The sequence below is a fragment of the Gouania willdenowi genome, chromosome 5 (genome assembly GCF_900634775.1).
Source record: "Gouania willdenowi chromosome 5, fGouWil2.1, whole genome shotgun sequence".
Classification (NCBI taxonomy): domain Eukaryota; kingdom Metazoa; phylum Chordata; class Actinopteri; order Blenniiformes; family Gobiesocidae; genus Gouania; species Gouania willdenowi.
The window spans coordinates 24,245,230-24,258,563 of NC_041048.1; the positions used below are offsets into that span (position 1 = coordinate 24,245,230).

The 13,334-nt window shown below is 40.4% G+C and overlaps 1 protein-coding gene across 1 annotated transcript in view; it reads left to right on the forward strand.

The window, feature by feature from the left end:
- The window catches only part of ptpra (protein tyrosine phosphatase receptor type A), a 43,950-nt gene extending 39,549 nt beyond the window's left edge, over positions 1-4,401 (forward strand). The window contains exon 22 of the mRNA XM_028446588.1: positions 1,472-4,401. Within this exon, the coding sequence (XP_028302389.1) occupies positions 1,472-1,546 (75 nt within the window). The 3' untranslated portion in view covers positions 1,547-4,401. The remainder of the gene's footprint in view (positions 1-1,471) is intronic.
- The last annotated feature ends 8,933 nt before the right edge of the window (positions 4,402-13,334 follow it).

Here is a 13,334-nt window from a genome sequence, read left to right on the forward strand (position 1 = left end):
TAGGGGCCCTTGAGGACCATGATTGGGCACCCCTGATCTAAACTCTGTATGGCGCAGTAACAGGCTACCCCCCACTGTTCCGCCATCCAGCCCCCTAAGGGTTGGATGGATATGTGTTGTGTGAGTTAAATTGTAGGTCAATCCAGCTGAGCGTGAGATGAAGTGTCCATGTAGGAAGCCTGTCCAGTGTGAGTCCAGTCTATTCACATGGCGGGCCACCGCAGTGTTGAGCAACACTGCTGGAAACCCACACCTGCGGCACACTCGAAACCACACTGGCCATAGGGCACTAATTTAATTTTAAAGGTCGACTATGTGCATACTAGTCGAGTCGACGTCGACTAGTCGATGACGTCACCCAGAGCCGAAGTGAAGCCGAGTGACGGCCAGGTGCCAATGTTGGGCCAAAATCTGTGACCTGAAAAAATCTGTGACCGCAGGTCGCGACAGTTGGGCTGTTTTTACGGTAGCTTCGGCTTCCTTCACCGAAGCCGATATTGTGCCAAAGTCCGTGACCCGAAAAAATTTGTGACTGCTGCTGCTACTCGGCGGTAGAGAAGAAGAGTGCTAAACCTCTTCATAGCTATTAAGGAGCTATTTACTCCCCCTTAAACATGACGTTCCGGTGGGTGAAGTAAATGCAGACTGGAGAAAAATTACAAACGTGTTTAAGGGGGAGTAAATGTCCGCCGAGAAGCCGCAGGGGTTGGAACTGTTGCCACCTGCGGTCACAGATTTTTTCGGGTCATAGATTTTGGCACAACAGCGGTCTTCCCCCGCTAACGGAGGCTCCATCCTGCGCTGCTGATGTTTTCCAGATCTGCTTAATACACAGACCAGTTACCACTACAGCTAACGTTAGCATGTATATTAGCCGTAGTATCTGCCTACCAGCTGCAGTTTTTGCCTGATGTTGTGGGTTCAAGGACCCTCGTTTGCTGTGTTGCGCTGCCATCTTGGGCAAAAGTCAGGTACTGCGACTAGTTGACGTCACGTAGACAGAGTTGCGAAACAACATATAAGTCGACTAGCGTGTTCAACCCCTACAGGGCACATACATTTTGTTAGGCAAATATATCTCCTAATAAGTATATTTCAAAGATTTTAATTAATTCTATTGATAAAATAAATCGGGGTTTTCGCCTTTATTTATTGTCATATATGTTTTACACATATTTGCAATTTGTTCTCTGCATTTGATCCATCCCTGAGCAGCAGTGGGCAACCACGGTGAGATTCGAACTGGTGACCCTCTGATTACAAGCCCACTTCCTTAACCACTTTATATTTATTCTGTTTCTGACCTAATATCAGTTCAAGAATAAGATGTGCTCTATGTGATGTATATTCTATTGTGTAGAGATCTATGTTCTGAACATTTGTATGAAAGCAGCCATTTGATTATGTTGTAAAGGAATCTGTGAATGAAGTCTCAGGTTAGTAGTCACAGCTTGTGCCACTTTCTCTACAGGAGCAGTATGAGTTCTGCTACAAAGTGGTCCAGGAATACATTGATGCATTTTCTGACTACGCCAACTTTAAGTAGGAACCTGTCCTCGGTCACCAAGAGAAACACTTGGAAGGATTTCCACTTATGTTTAACAGAAGCATATGCACTCACCCATCACACACTAATTGTTGCCGTGCAGAAATAAGCATTTTCCCATCAGGGTTAATCTTTTAAAGAGACTGGATTTTTAACGGATCTGTGGATGGGATGAACTGCCACCAGGAAAAGGGAAGAGAGGACAGGGCAGTGCAGTCAGGAATGTGGAAAATAACTAAGATGCCTTCTTGAATATTTTGTAATGTTGTTGATCCTTTTTTTGCTTTGTTCACCCCCCCCCCCCCCCCCCCCCCCCCCCACACACACACACGCACACACCCCACACACACACACAGTTGTATATATACTTACTGTGTCATATTTTATTCAATTGATTTTAGACTCAGTTCAGAGTTTGGCTGCATTTTTGGGTGGCAACTGTAATGTATTTTACTGGTATATATAAATATATATAAATTTAAGGATTTTGTGGCTATTGTATAACATTCAGAGTTAAAAAAAACAACGACTTTTTTTCTTTTTATTCAACGTTTTTAGAGAATAGAAGCACATTCGATTTCTTTGAACCATGCTGTAGCAATGTGTGTGGTAGCAAAAGCATCTGTATCCATCTCCACATTTAGACATTCTTGCACAGACACATTCAAGCTACATTTCTTGTCCCCACTGGCCATTAATAACCTCACTAACACACACTCAACAAAAAAGACAGATGGGAGATCAGAAGCTGTACACGTAGCTCATAGTCTCAGGATTTTAAACACACTCAATGCCAGGAGTCGTTCATTGTTTTTGAGCATATTTGTGTGTGTGTTGCTTAAGCCACAATATAAACGGTATATTATTTTTGGTTTTCTATGTGTGAAGGGCAAAGGTCATTCATTCCTTTTTTTATGGATGTATCATTGAGTGAAAAGAGATGTCTTACAGACCATGTTTGGACATCCAGAATGATGGGACTTAGTTACTGTCCAATGATCAAAACTGATCCAAGAAATGTGATTGATGTGACGGATTGATTTCAGTGTTGATCATGTTGACAATTGTAAATCATAAGCAACCATTTCAACATTCTTATCACAATAATCCTTTTGTTCAGCATTGTCTTTCCACTTTTTAACAGATGTCAGTATTTGACTTGATTTTATTCATTTGTTTTGTATCATTGGACCATACATTCACTTCTGAAAGATGTATTTCCTATTATTACCTGAGTGCTGAATCTGTTGAATGTTGCTTTATATTCAGCTGCTGTTGCTAACATATTCCTCACCAATGGATGCATTGTTACCTAAAGAGCAGAGGAGTGCCATGTTTTTTCATTCATATTTTTTTTTTTTTTTTTTTTTTTTTTTTTTTAATAGTAAATTTCCTGTTGGAACATTCAGACTTGAACTAACATTGTTTATTTTTTTGTGAGGTCACTATTGAGGCCAGGCCCTTCTATGATTGTAATGAAATATGAATGATATTAGTTTCCCGCGTGGCTTTTGGTCAATTACAGCCAAGTCACCTCAGGAAATGACTGATGCCAGAATGTTTACCTTCCGTAATTGAACACATCCAGTTTAAAATAATCTCCACGGCAGGCTCATACACAGGTGGTTTCAGGTCATGTCACAGTGGAAATACTTATCGTCAGCTAGCTTTGGTAGTTACAGTATTTTTGGAGGAGGAAATACTGTTTATGCTGTTTCAATCCGTATTTCAACACACATTTTTTTTCATTGTTGTTGTTTAAAGTGTCAAACTCAATTGACCAGTCAGTGAAACTGCTTATTTCTTTATTTGTTCCAAAGCATCACAGGTGCCCATGCAATAAGTTTGGTGAAGTTGTGCTCTTCATGTATTTCATGATAGTGCAGGGGTTGTGTATCTCTTCTGATTTTATGATTGCATGTGTACTATCACATTGACTCACAGTGAAACAAAAAAAGAAAAACTGTGCCAATCAGCAAAAAAGTGCCTCACCTGTAGGGGATCAAAGAAAACCAATTCACTTCATTGACATGGGCTGATGGAACTCTCCTGTCTTTTCCTATCGCACAATCCTCTCCACAAATGTTTATCCTGTAGATGAAAAGAAGGTCAAACCACAACTGCCAGTCCTTTTTGCTTTCACATTCCTTATAGCTGTGGAGGGGATGAATCCTGAATGTGCATTTTAAGCTAACACCTGTCTTTTTTTTACAATTTAATTTAACCTCAATTAAACTTTGGATCCATGACAAGTAATCATTTGGTTAGGGGGTGTCTGGAAAACGCATATTATACACAACATTACCAGTCAAACTTGTATCAAATATTTGTTACTACACTTTTTATCAGCCCCTGGCAAGACATTTAAATGTTTTTTTCTCTTATCACATTAGTCTTCTATTTATTTTTAGATCAATTTACTGCTTTCTATCATCTTATTCTCCCTGTTTTATTCCCATTCTTCCCAGTGGTTAATTCCTATTCTCTGTTTTGTACATATGTAAGGTTATTTATATTCAATTACTATCCGCTGCCTTTCTTACTTATTTCTTTTCCTCCTGAAGCCTACTGGCCCCCTTTTTAAAAAAAAAAAAAAAAAAATTAAATTGAACTGTATCGGGACCATTTTTGAAATGTATCAAGTGTTTTGCTTTGGCCATTTTTGATTTGGTATAGTTGTCTTAAGCAAATCAGATTTGCCCCAGTTTTTTAGTGTTATGTTATTCAACATTTGAATATATGTATATATAATTATATATATTATAAAATTATATATACAGTAAATATATGATGCCAGATGGCCTTTCTAAACAAGATACTGTTCAATTCTAATAAAGTGCTTGAGATTTTTTTCATTTGCCTCTGTTCTTTACATTCCTGTTTCAATATTCACTTTTGTTTTCTTTGTCTCAAAATGTAGCTTACTACTCAATACTCCTTAGATTTGATTTCTTGGTGAGGACTTTTTGGGGAATAATCTAATATTTTTGCCATTTATTCATGTACCTCGGATCAGTCATTCAGCTTTGACGACAGTAAAAACATCAAGCATGTTTTAAGATAATGAAACTTATCACAATGATACTAGAGAGTGTACTCTACAATACTGTGGAGGTTGTTTGTCTTGACATTCTTTTTGATTTTAATTTTTTTTTTTTAATATTGGTCTCTTTGCTGCCTAGATCTATATTAATTATTTTAAACATCCTTAAATAAACGAAAGGAAAAAGAAACACTTTTGTAAAACTTTAATTTTTTTATTAAAGTAAGTTTAAATCGAAAATTAAACACACAAAAACATGTTGGTATTCTTTTTACAACACTGAAATGTATTGTATGACTTTTACAAGTTGTTCAAACCTTTACCGTTCATGCTAGAATAGATGCGCAGCATTATTTTGAAGCTCGGATAGCGCGACCAAGGAAATGGGAAGCCTGGATGACGTTACCGCAGTTAACAATCAGTCTCGCATAAGTATCTCCCTCCACCGCAGGACTATCTCGTGGCCACACATTTATTAACTCGTGGTTTTTTGGTTTCTAAAACCAAAAAATAGAAACACCAGAGGACAAAAGCAAAAAACGCCCGTTTTTCATTATGGTGAGACCGGAAGTTGTTCTTTTCAAAATAACCGCGCATATATGTGGATGGTGCTGTGTTGGTGGGAGCATGTTTTACTGAGTGTATTCCGAAATGACAAAGTGAGATGTCATTTGCAAAACCCCGATCGAAATATGATGCGCGTCTATACTAGGATTTACGGTACGGGTGCTAGGAGAGCCAAAAAAAAAGAAGGAACATTTAAAACACATATTGAATATGAAATTAAAATTGAATTACAACAATTATTATAACTCTTGACAGTTTAAGATGTATTTTTTTGAACATTTTTTTTAGGCAATTTCAATGAGAGCTGGAAAAATAATCCCCCATGTTGACGTAGACCCCCATGTTGTAACCTAATGTGAGCCTGCCAAAAATCCTGTTGAGAAGACGCGGAACGTAAATGCTGTGATTGGTCCGCTCCAAACCTCAGCCGACATGACGTTATCTTTAAAGCGCTGACCCGCTCCCAACTCGCCACTTTCCAGGGCCGTGTACTAGGTTACTTCGCTGCGCCCTCTCTGCTCTACGGCGGAGTTGGGGCCCCCGGTTGACAGCGCGCTTGATGCACTTTTACGCTTTGTTTGAATGTTGCATATGTATATATTGAAAAATAAAGCGCACATTTTGAAACCGTTTTCATGTTTGTGTCCAACAATACACACATGGTTAGGTAAAGGTAAGTAATTATCCCAAAGTCTATTCTGTAATGCAGGAAAGGTCTGCGTGCGTTAGTGTTTGTGGAGCAAATATCTCACCGGCGCGGTGTCTGTTCCACCTCAAACCTTGTCAACGGCTTCCAAATAGCACAAGTGTGTGCATCCGTCATTTTGGAGTAATTTGGTGTTGCAAAACGTTCATTTTAATTTTATGATTGCAGCTCCCTCTCGGTATTGAGCGTGCCACTTCCGGTTCTGCGTCATGACGTCACTGTGTTTGGGTTTGGGTTTAAAAAAAGGTCAATATTAAAAATGTTTTTGTACTGCTAAAAGTTATTTAAGTTAATATATAATACAATCCCTCCAGAGTAGGGGTGTCCAAACAAGGTCCTTGATGGTCAGTAGTCCACCAGGTTTTCAATGTGTCCCTGCTCCAACACTTCACCAGTTCCGGGTCACTGCTCTTGCACTCAACCGGTCGAGCTCTGAGCAGCTTTTACATATATATTTTTAAGCTTTTTAAATTATTTTTGTCTTTGCTCTCTGACAAAATGTACTTCCTCAGATATATCTACATGCTGGCATCTCTGCACACCTTGGTTTATCCGACTTTTGCCACACTCGGATTAACAACAAGGCTCACATATTCACGGGAGCTGCTGCTGCTACAATGTCACAGCCCAGCGCCGTTCTCCACCGATACAATACCGGAGGAAATGCGGATACTCCGAGCTGAGGCATCGCAGGGCAACCAGACGAAGCAAGAATAAGGGTGGTATTAGAGTGTGTCTGCGGCGGGTAAAAAGTAAACAACGGACTCTGCCGGCAGTCAACCTCTCCAATGTTCGCTCACTCAGGAACAACTTTTCTTTTTCCTTGTTTACATTCACCCCAAAGCTAACCCCACTTTAGCAACTGAGCTTATCGAGAGCTCCCTGGACAAATTTTAACAATTATTCCCTGACTCCCCTTAATGTATTCTTGGAGTTTTAATCATTGCAACCCTGGTAAATCCCTGAAAGGCTTTCAAAAATACTGTATCTCACGCTGGGAGAAGACACTCGACATATGCTACGATTCAGTTCCTGATGCCAATAGAGCTCTCGCCCTCCCTCCACTGCTGATCACCTCACCATCCTGCTTGTTCCAGCCTACATCCCAGTCATTAGGACAGTAAAGAAGGTAATGAAGACCATCAGGCAGTGGACCAGTAAGAGTATAGCCACTTTCCAGGGACGCTTTGAGTCCACCAAGGGGAGCAACCTGCTTTTGTCCTCTGATAACGAATAAGTTGAGGTGGTCTCAGCATACATTATATAATAAAGACATAATATATATTATATAATAAAACATAATAAAGAGGTCAAGGAGGCCATCATGATTGCCAACTATAAAAACAAAGTGGAGGAGAAATTTTCACAGGTAAACCTCTGCTCAGCTTGGCAGGACCTCAAGAACATGGCAGCTGTAAACACGACCACCACCAACAACACTGGCAGCACCCCATTATCTCTCCACAATTACCTTAATTCATTTTTGTCCAGATTTGAAAGTAAAAACTCCACCCAGCTAGCGGACATCAGGTCCAACCTATCCTCCCATCACCTTCCTCACCATGGATGCTGTCAGGGTCCTTAAAATAGCAATGACCAGTAGTGCATCTGGTGCTGATACCATTGGTGGGCGGGTCCTCAAACACTGTGCTGAGCAGTTGGGGAGTGTTTTCCAGAGCCTGTTACAGACCTCCATCAGCACTGGAATTGACCTAAGTTATGGAAACATTCCACTATTATACCCATTCCCAATAGGAACCCCCCACTGTCTTGAACAACCTTCGCCCAGTGGCCCTTTCCTCCCAGACAATTAAAGCCATGGAGAGGCTCGTCAAAAAACATATACCTTGATCAACTCACAGCTTGACCCGCTCCAATTTGCAAATCAAAGTCACAGAGGTGTCGATGATGCCAAAGCCTTCATCATTGACACCATTAACACCTGGAGCTGCCCAACACATCTGCTAGGCTTCTGTTTGCTGACTTCTCCTCTGCCTTTAACAGCCTGCCGCCCACATCCTCGCACAAAGACTGGTCTTTTTAACCAACAGAACCTAGCAGGTTCAGATTAACAATGCCCTCTCAGATCTCCTCACCACCTCTACAGGCTCCCCTCAAGGTTGTGTGCTGTCTCCGCTGCTCTTCATTCTGTACACTGATGAGTGCAGGTTCACGCAACCCAACTGTCACCTGGTGAAGTTCGGTAATGATACGGTTCTCCTGTACTTTGTGTCCGGTTCCTCCCTGCATCACGCGCCGGCTCTGCAGCAGTTTGTAGCGTGGTGTGATGCTTCCCACCTGGAGCTGAATATCAGCAAAACCAAGGAGATAGTGACCTTCTCCTATAGCCGTAGAGAACTGGCTGTCACCCCCATGATCCACGATTCCCCGGTTGAGGCTGCTGAGGAATATAAATACCAAGCTCTCCAACACAGAGGGGATCCTAAAGGAAGTGTCACCAGAGGATGTACCTTCTCAGGGAACTTAATTCCTTTTCTGTCAGTAATCTTATGAACATCTTATTGACATTCTACTACTCATTCATCAAAAGCGTTTAAGCTTTCTCCATCTGCTGCTGGTATCACTACTTCATCTCACAGGACAGGAACTGCCTGCACAACATTGTGAAGGTATGTTCAAGGAGTATTGGTCTTCCAACCCGCCACACGAGCAATGTGTATGAACAGCAGACATGTGGCAGAATCAGAAAATACTTTATTTATCCCGAGGGGAAATAAGCAGCATATTAATATTAATAATAACTAGAACTGCAAGCAGTTATGAAAGGGGGGCCAAGCCTTCCCGCGCGACTCGGCCCCCAGGTTTCGCGGAGCCCGTGAAAGTACGTCACAAAGGATGATAGGCTTGTGGCGAGCGTCAGGACACAGGCCATTGTGCCATTTGCTGTGAACAGGTGGATATGAAGTTTTGGAAGATGTTATTTAAAGTGTGAAAGTGACAAGCCAAAATGCGTTTGCACCCATTATAGTGCCACCTAGTGGTGCACTTTTTGATATGGGTGATCTGTGTGCTCTTCTATAGTTAACCTGTAAATTTCACAACCCTCAACATATTACTTAAGCTGAAATAAGGGTTTGTTTATTTATATGTTATGATGTAATAAGCCATTCCCACTTTGACCAATCGCGAATAAATTGGAGATATAGCCTCAGGAGGCACCCAAGATCATACCCACCAAAATTGGTAAAAATTGGTATTGCCATTTAAGAGATACAAATATTCCATTATTGCAGCGCACCCTAGTGGCGTAATTTATAAAATTTTTGCTTATACCCTTACAGTCACATGCCAACCAAGGAACTCAGATTTGGTGTTGTTAGCATTTATTTTGACCGAGATATGCAACAGTTATGCATTTTTATAGCGAGCTGGAAAAATTTACTCAGTAATTATTTGCGCATATTTTTAGCCAACAAAATTATTTTATCAACTTTAGAACAGGTCCAAATGAAGACTCTACGTGTCAAGTTTCACGCTGATTGGACAAAACCCCAAAAGAGGAATTTGAAAAAATAGGTTTTTGATTGGTCGTGACTTACAAAGAGCAATGTGCTGTGGGAGTGGGCGTGGCCTATGTCAGTAGATGTGACTCTATGTAGGGAACATGTGGATATGAATTTTTTGAAGATGTGAATTAAATTGTGAAAGTTAGATGCCAAAATGTTTTTGCAATTATAGCGCCACCTAGTGGCGCAATTTTTGGTATAGGTGGTCTGTGTGGTCTTCTATATCTACCCTGTAAATTTCACTGCCCTCAACATAATAATTCAGCAGAAATAAATGTTTGTTTATTTATGTGTTATGATGTAATAACCCATGCCCACTTTGACCAATCGCGAATATCTTTGAGATATCGCCTCAGGAGGGACCCAAGATCATACCCTCCAAATTTGGTAAATATTGGTCTTGCCATTTAAGAGATATAAATATTCGTTATTTGTAGCGTCCCCTAGTGGCCTATATTATTCAAATGTAGCGCATTTCCTCACAGTCACATGCCAACTAAGGAGCTCAGATTTGGTGTTGAGCTTTTAATTTGACCGAGATATGCGCCAGTTCGCGTTTTCATAGCTAGCTAGAAAACTTTACTCGTTAATAATTTGCGCATATTTTGCCCGAACAAAATTATTTTCTCAAATTTAGATGAAGTCCAACTGAAGACTCTACGTGCCAAGTTTCACGCTGATTGGACAAAACCCCAAGGAGGAGTTCGAAAAAGTAGGTTTTCCAGTTTTTGCAATTTTGCTCCAAGAAAAGTTTGGCGGAAATGGGCGTGGCCTAGCCCAGGTGATTCAGTGCTATTCAAGGAATCTGTGGATATGAAGATTTTAAATTTGCAACAAACGGTGTGGAAGTTATTGGCCAAAACGCGTTGACCTTTGTTATAGCGCCACCTGCTGGCGGACATATGTGAATTTTTGCGTTCAAGGTCCCCTGGGGGTTTTGGACCCAACCATCAAAGGGCACCGCCCTACCTTGCACGGTTTATTCTGCAGCACCACTTTTACCCAAGGAAAAATAAAAGGTAACAATAATCGGAACATTTACAATAGGGTTCCTAGCACCGCTGGTCCATACGCGGTTCCCTGGCCCCGCGGGCCTGGCCCCCTAATAATAACACATAAAAACAGCACTAATAATTATACACACACATGCAGGAAAAAAGGAGGCTGTAAAGTAAACTGAATAAGAAGGTGCAAATGAATGATAAGGTGTCAAATGCTTATGTATAAATAATAATAATGAATAAAAATAAAATAAAAGTATATATACATACTGTATGTAAACAGATTTTTATTATTTATGTTTTAGGACAGTGGCAGGCCAGCTGCCAGATACTCTGAGAAGTGGTGTAAAAGTCTGATTATTGTAACCCTGTGTCCTGAAGGCAGCATCTCAAAAGATTTATTTTTATTTATTCAGTTTATTTCCGACATGGTTGCATTCACAGTTTTCTTTTTCTCTTTTTTTTTTTTTTGTACATGCCGAAAAAGGAGACGAGAGAAGCAGGTTGCTTATCCGAGTCCCGTCCCCTATTTTGAAAACAGAAAATTTGCATCAGAGCTCATCTCTCTGGTCAAACATTCTTTGGTTCTGAACACAATTTCATTTTTTTTCTTTTTTTTGTCCTTTTTTGTATAGGATTTATTCTCATCTGTAGTCAGTGTTGTCTTCTTTTTTTTTTAATTCTTCCTCTCCATCGTTGTTCGTGTCGTCCTTCTTACCCGTAGATTTCATTCCCAAACGTTGTTTGTGTTCCTCCAGTTCAAAAGAAAAGTTCATCTTTCTCATTGATGTGTTGATCTCGTATTCTTGCAAAAATGTCTTCCGAGTGTTCTCTTTATATCTAGCCAAGTTTGCAGCTTGTTTTGTCTCTGCATCAAGGCTGTTCCAGCTGGTAATAGCTCTGTTGACAGTGCTGTATTTTCCAATGTTAGATTTAACCCTTTCTTGTATAAACACATTATTATGTCTTAGTTCATAAGCAGTGTGTTTGTATGTGAAACGTTTGTGTATTTGATATGGGAGTGATTTTAGTGATGCCCTATATGCGAGAATTTTTGTGTTGTAGTGTATTATTTCTTGCAGTTTTAGGTATTTGGCCTTTTCAAATAGTTCAAGATGTGAACAGAGGGTGTGATGAGTCACTGAGAATGTGACGACATGTCTGCTGTTCATACACAGTGCTCATGTGGCAGGCAGGAAGTCCAATAATCCTCAAACACACCTTAATAATATTGTGCAGACGGAGTGATGGAGTAATACCAGCAGCAGATGGAGAATGATAAAACACTTTTGATAAATGAATGGTAAAAAATCAGCAAGACATTCTTACTGACAGAAAAGTTTCCTGAGAAGGTACATCTTCTGGTAACTCTTCCTCAGGATTCCCTCAGTGTTAGAGGAGAACTTCAACTGTAGGGCCCAGTAAAAAAAAAAGTATGTCAGAATAATATTGTAATTTAAAATAATGAGTAATATACAATTAAAAAGTAGATATAAGTTGTACTGACATGGATTATTCTGACTGCTCCTTTTTAATTATCATGTCATGTGCAGATGTATGAGAGCAGCATTAATGTTCCTCTCGGGGATCAATGGTTTACTAAATCTGAGCAGGTTTATTGATTAAGTTTTGACCAACTTAATTTAAATCAACCTAATTGAAATGATCCTGATGACATCATTCCAGACCATAATGATTAAACAAAAACAAATTGACGCAAGGATGCATCAGTTATTTCACCACTAGGGGCCATAATATTTTACGATATCAGAAGCTATCAAGTTATCAATAATCTATGATGTTTCAGACTCTACAATCCTTGGCATCGGTGGTCTCGTCCACAACAACAAACAGCTTTTCCCACGGCTCTTCTGTAGCGCTGATGAGATGTTGTTCAAACACTCTGAGCAGGTGAAACTGATCACGTTTTCAAGGAGTGCCCCGCAGTGCTTGACGAGAAACGAGCGGAGCTTCACAGACAATTTAAAGTTTAGCAGGAACTGGTGGCTCCGTATTTTGGAGTGAGGGATGAGTTGTGTAGTTTTTTGGCAATTTAGACGGTGTTTGAAGGGGCAAGGATGGGAGGGGGCGGGCAGTGCACCTAATGAGCGGTCCCTGGAAACATTTCCCCATTTAAAAAAAAAAGTTCTGTGCCTCACGGTGACAGCGTTTCATCCCAATTCTGTCCATTTCCGCGTTCAACAGTGAATTCCGTTTTCGTTGGTCGATTCTGTCATTCCATCTGCGATTCCGTTAACGTGGATTTTATAGGGCCCTACAGCTGGTTGTCGAGGATGGAACCCAGTTATTTATATTCCTCAACAGCCTCGACCGGGGAACTGTGGATCATGGTGGTGATAGCCCAGCCTAACTTGTCGCATTCTCAGTGACTCATCACATGCTTTATTCTCAGCTTTTGTGCTGCAGCCTTCTAGATGCAGGTTACGCTGCCCAGCCTATAAGACCCAGTTCAATGTTCTGTCACAATTTGGTAATGGTGAAACATTCCACAAATGTGTTCAGTTATTTGATATTAATCCCAGGGCAGAAATACTGACAAATAAAAATGTGTCAACTCCAATTAAAATAATGCGTGGGTGTAGGCAGGGCTGACCCCTGTCACCCCTGCTGTTCACTTTAGCAATGGAACCGCTAGCCATAGCTGTACGTGCACATACAGATATTTTTGGAATCATAGTTGATCGAGTAGAACCTAGATTCTCATGATACGCAGATGACACAATATTATTTCTCTTTCAATTATATGTCGATACCCGCCATGCTACAACTAATCGAAGAGTTTTGTCATATCTCAGGTTATACCATAAACAGATCTAAATCATCTATTTTGCTGCTGGACAAGAAAGTAAGAGATAAACCTCCTGTAGTAACTTCACAGTTTGATTCAGTCCACAAGTTTATGTATTTAGGAATTCAAATATCC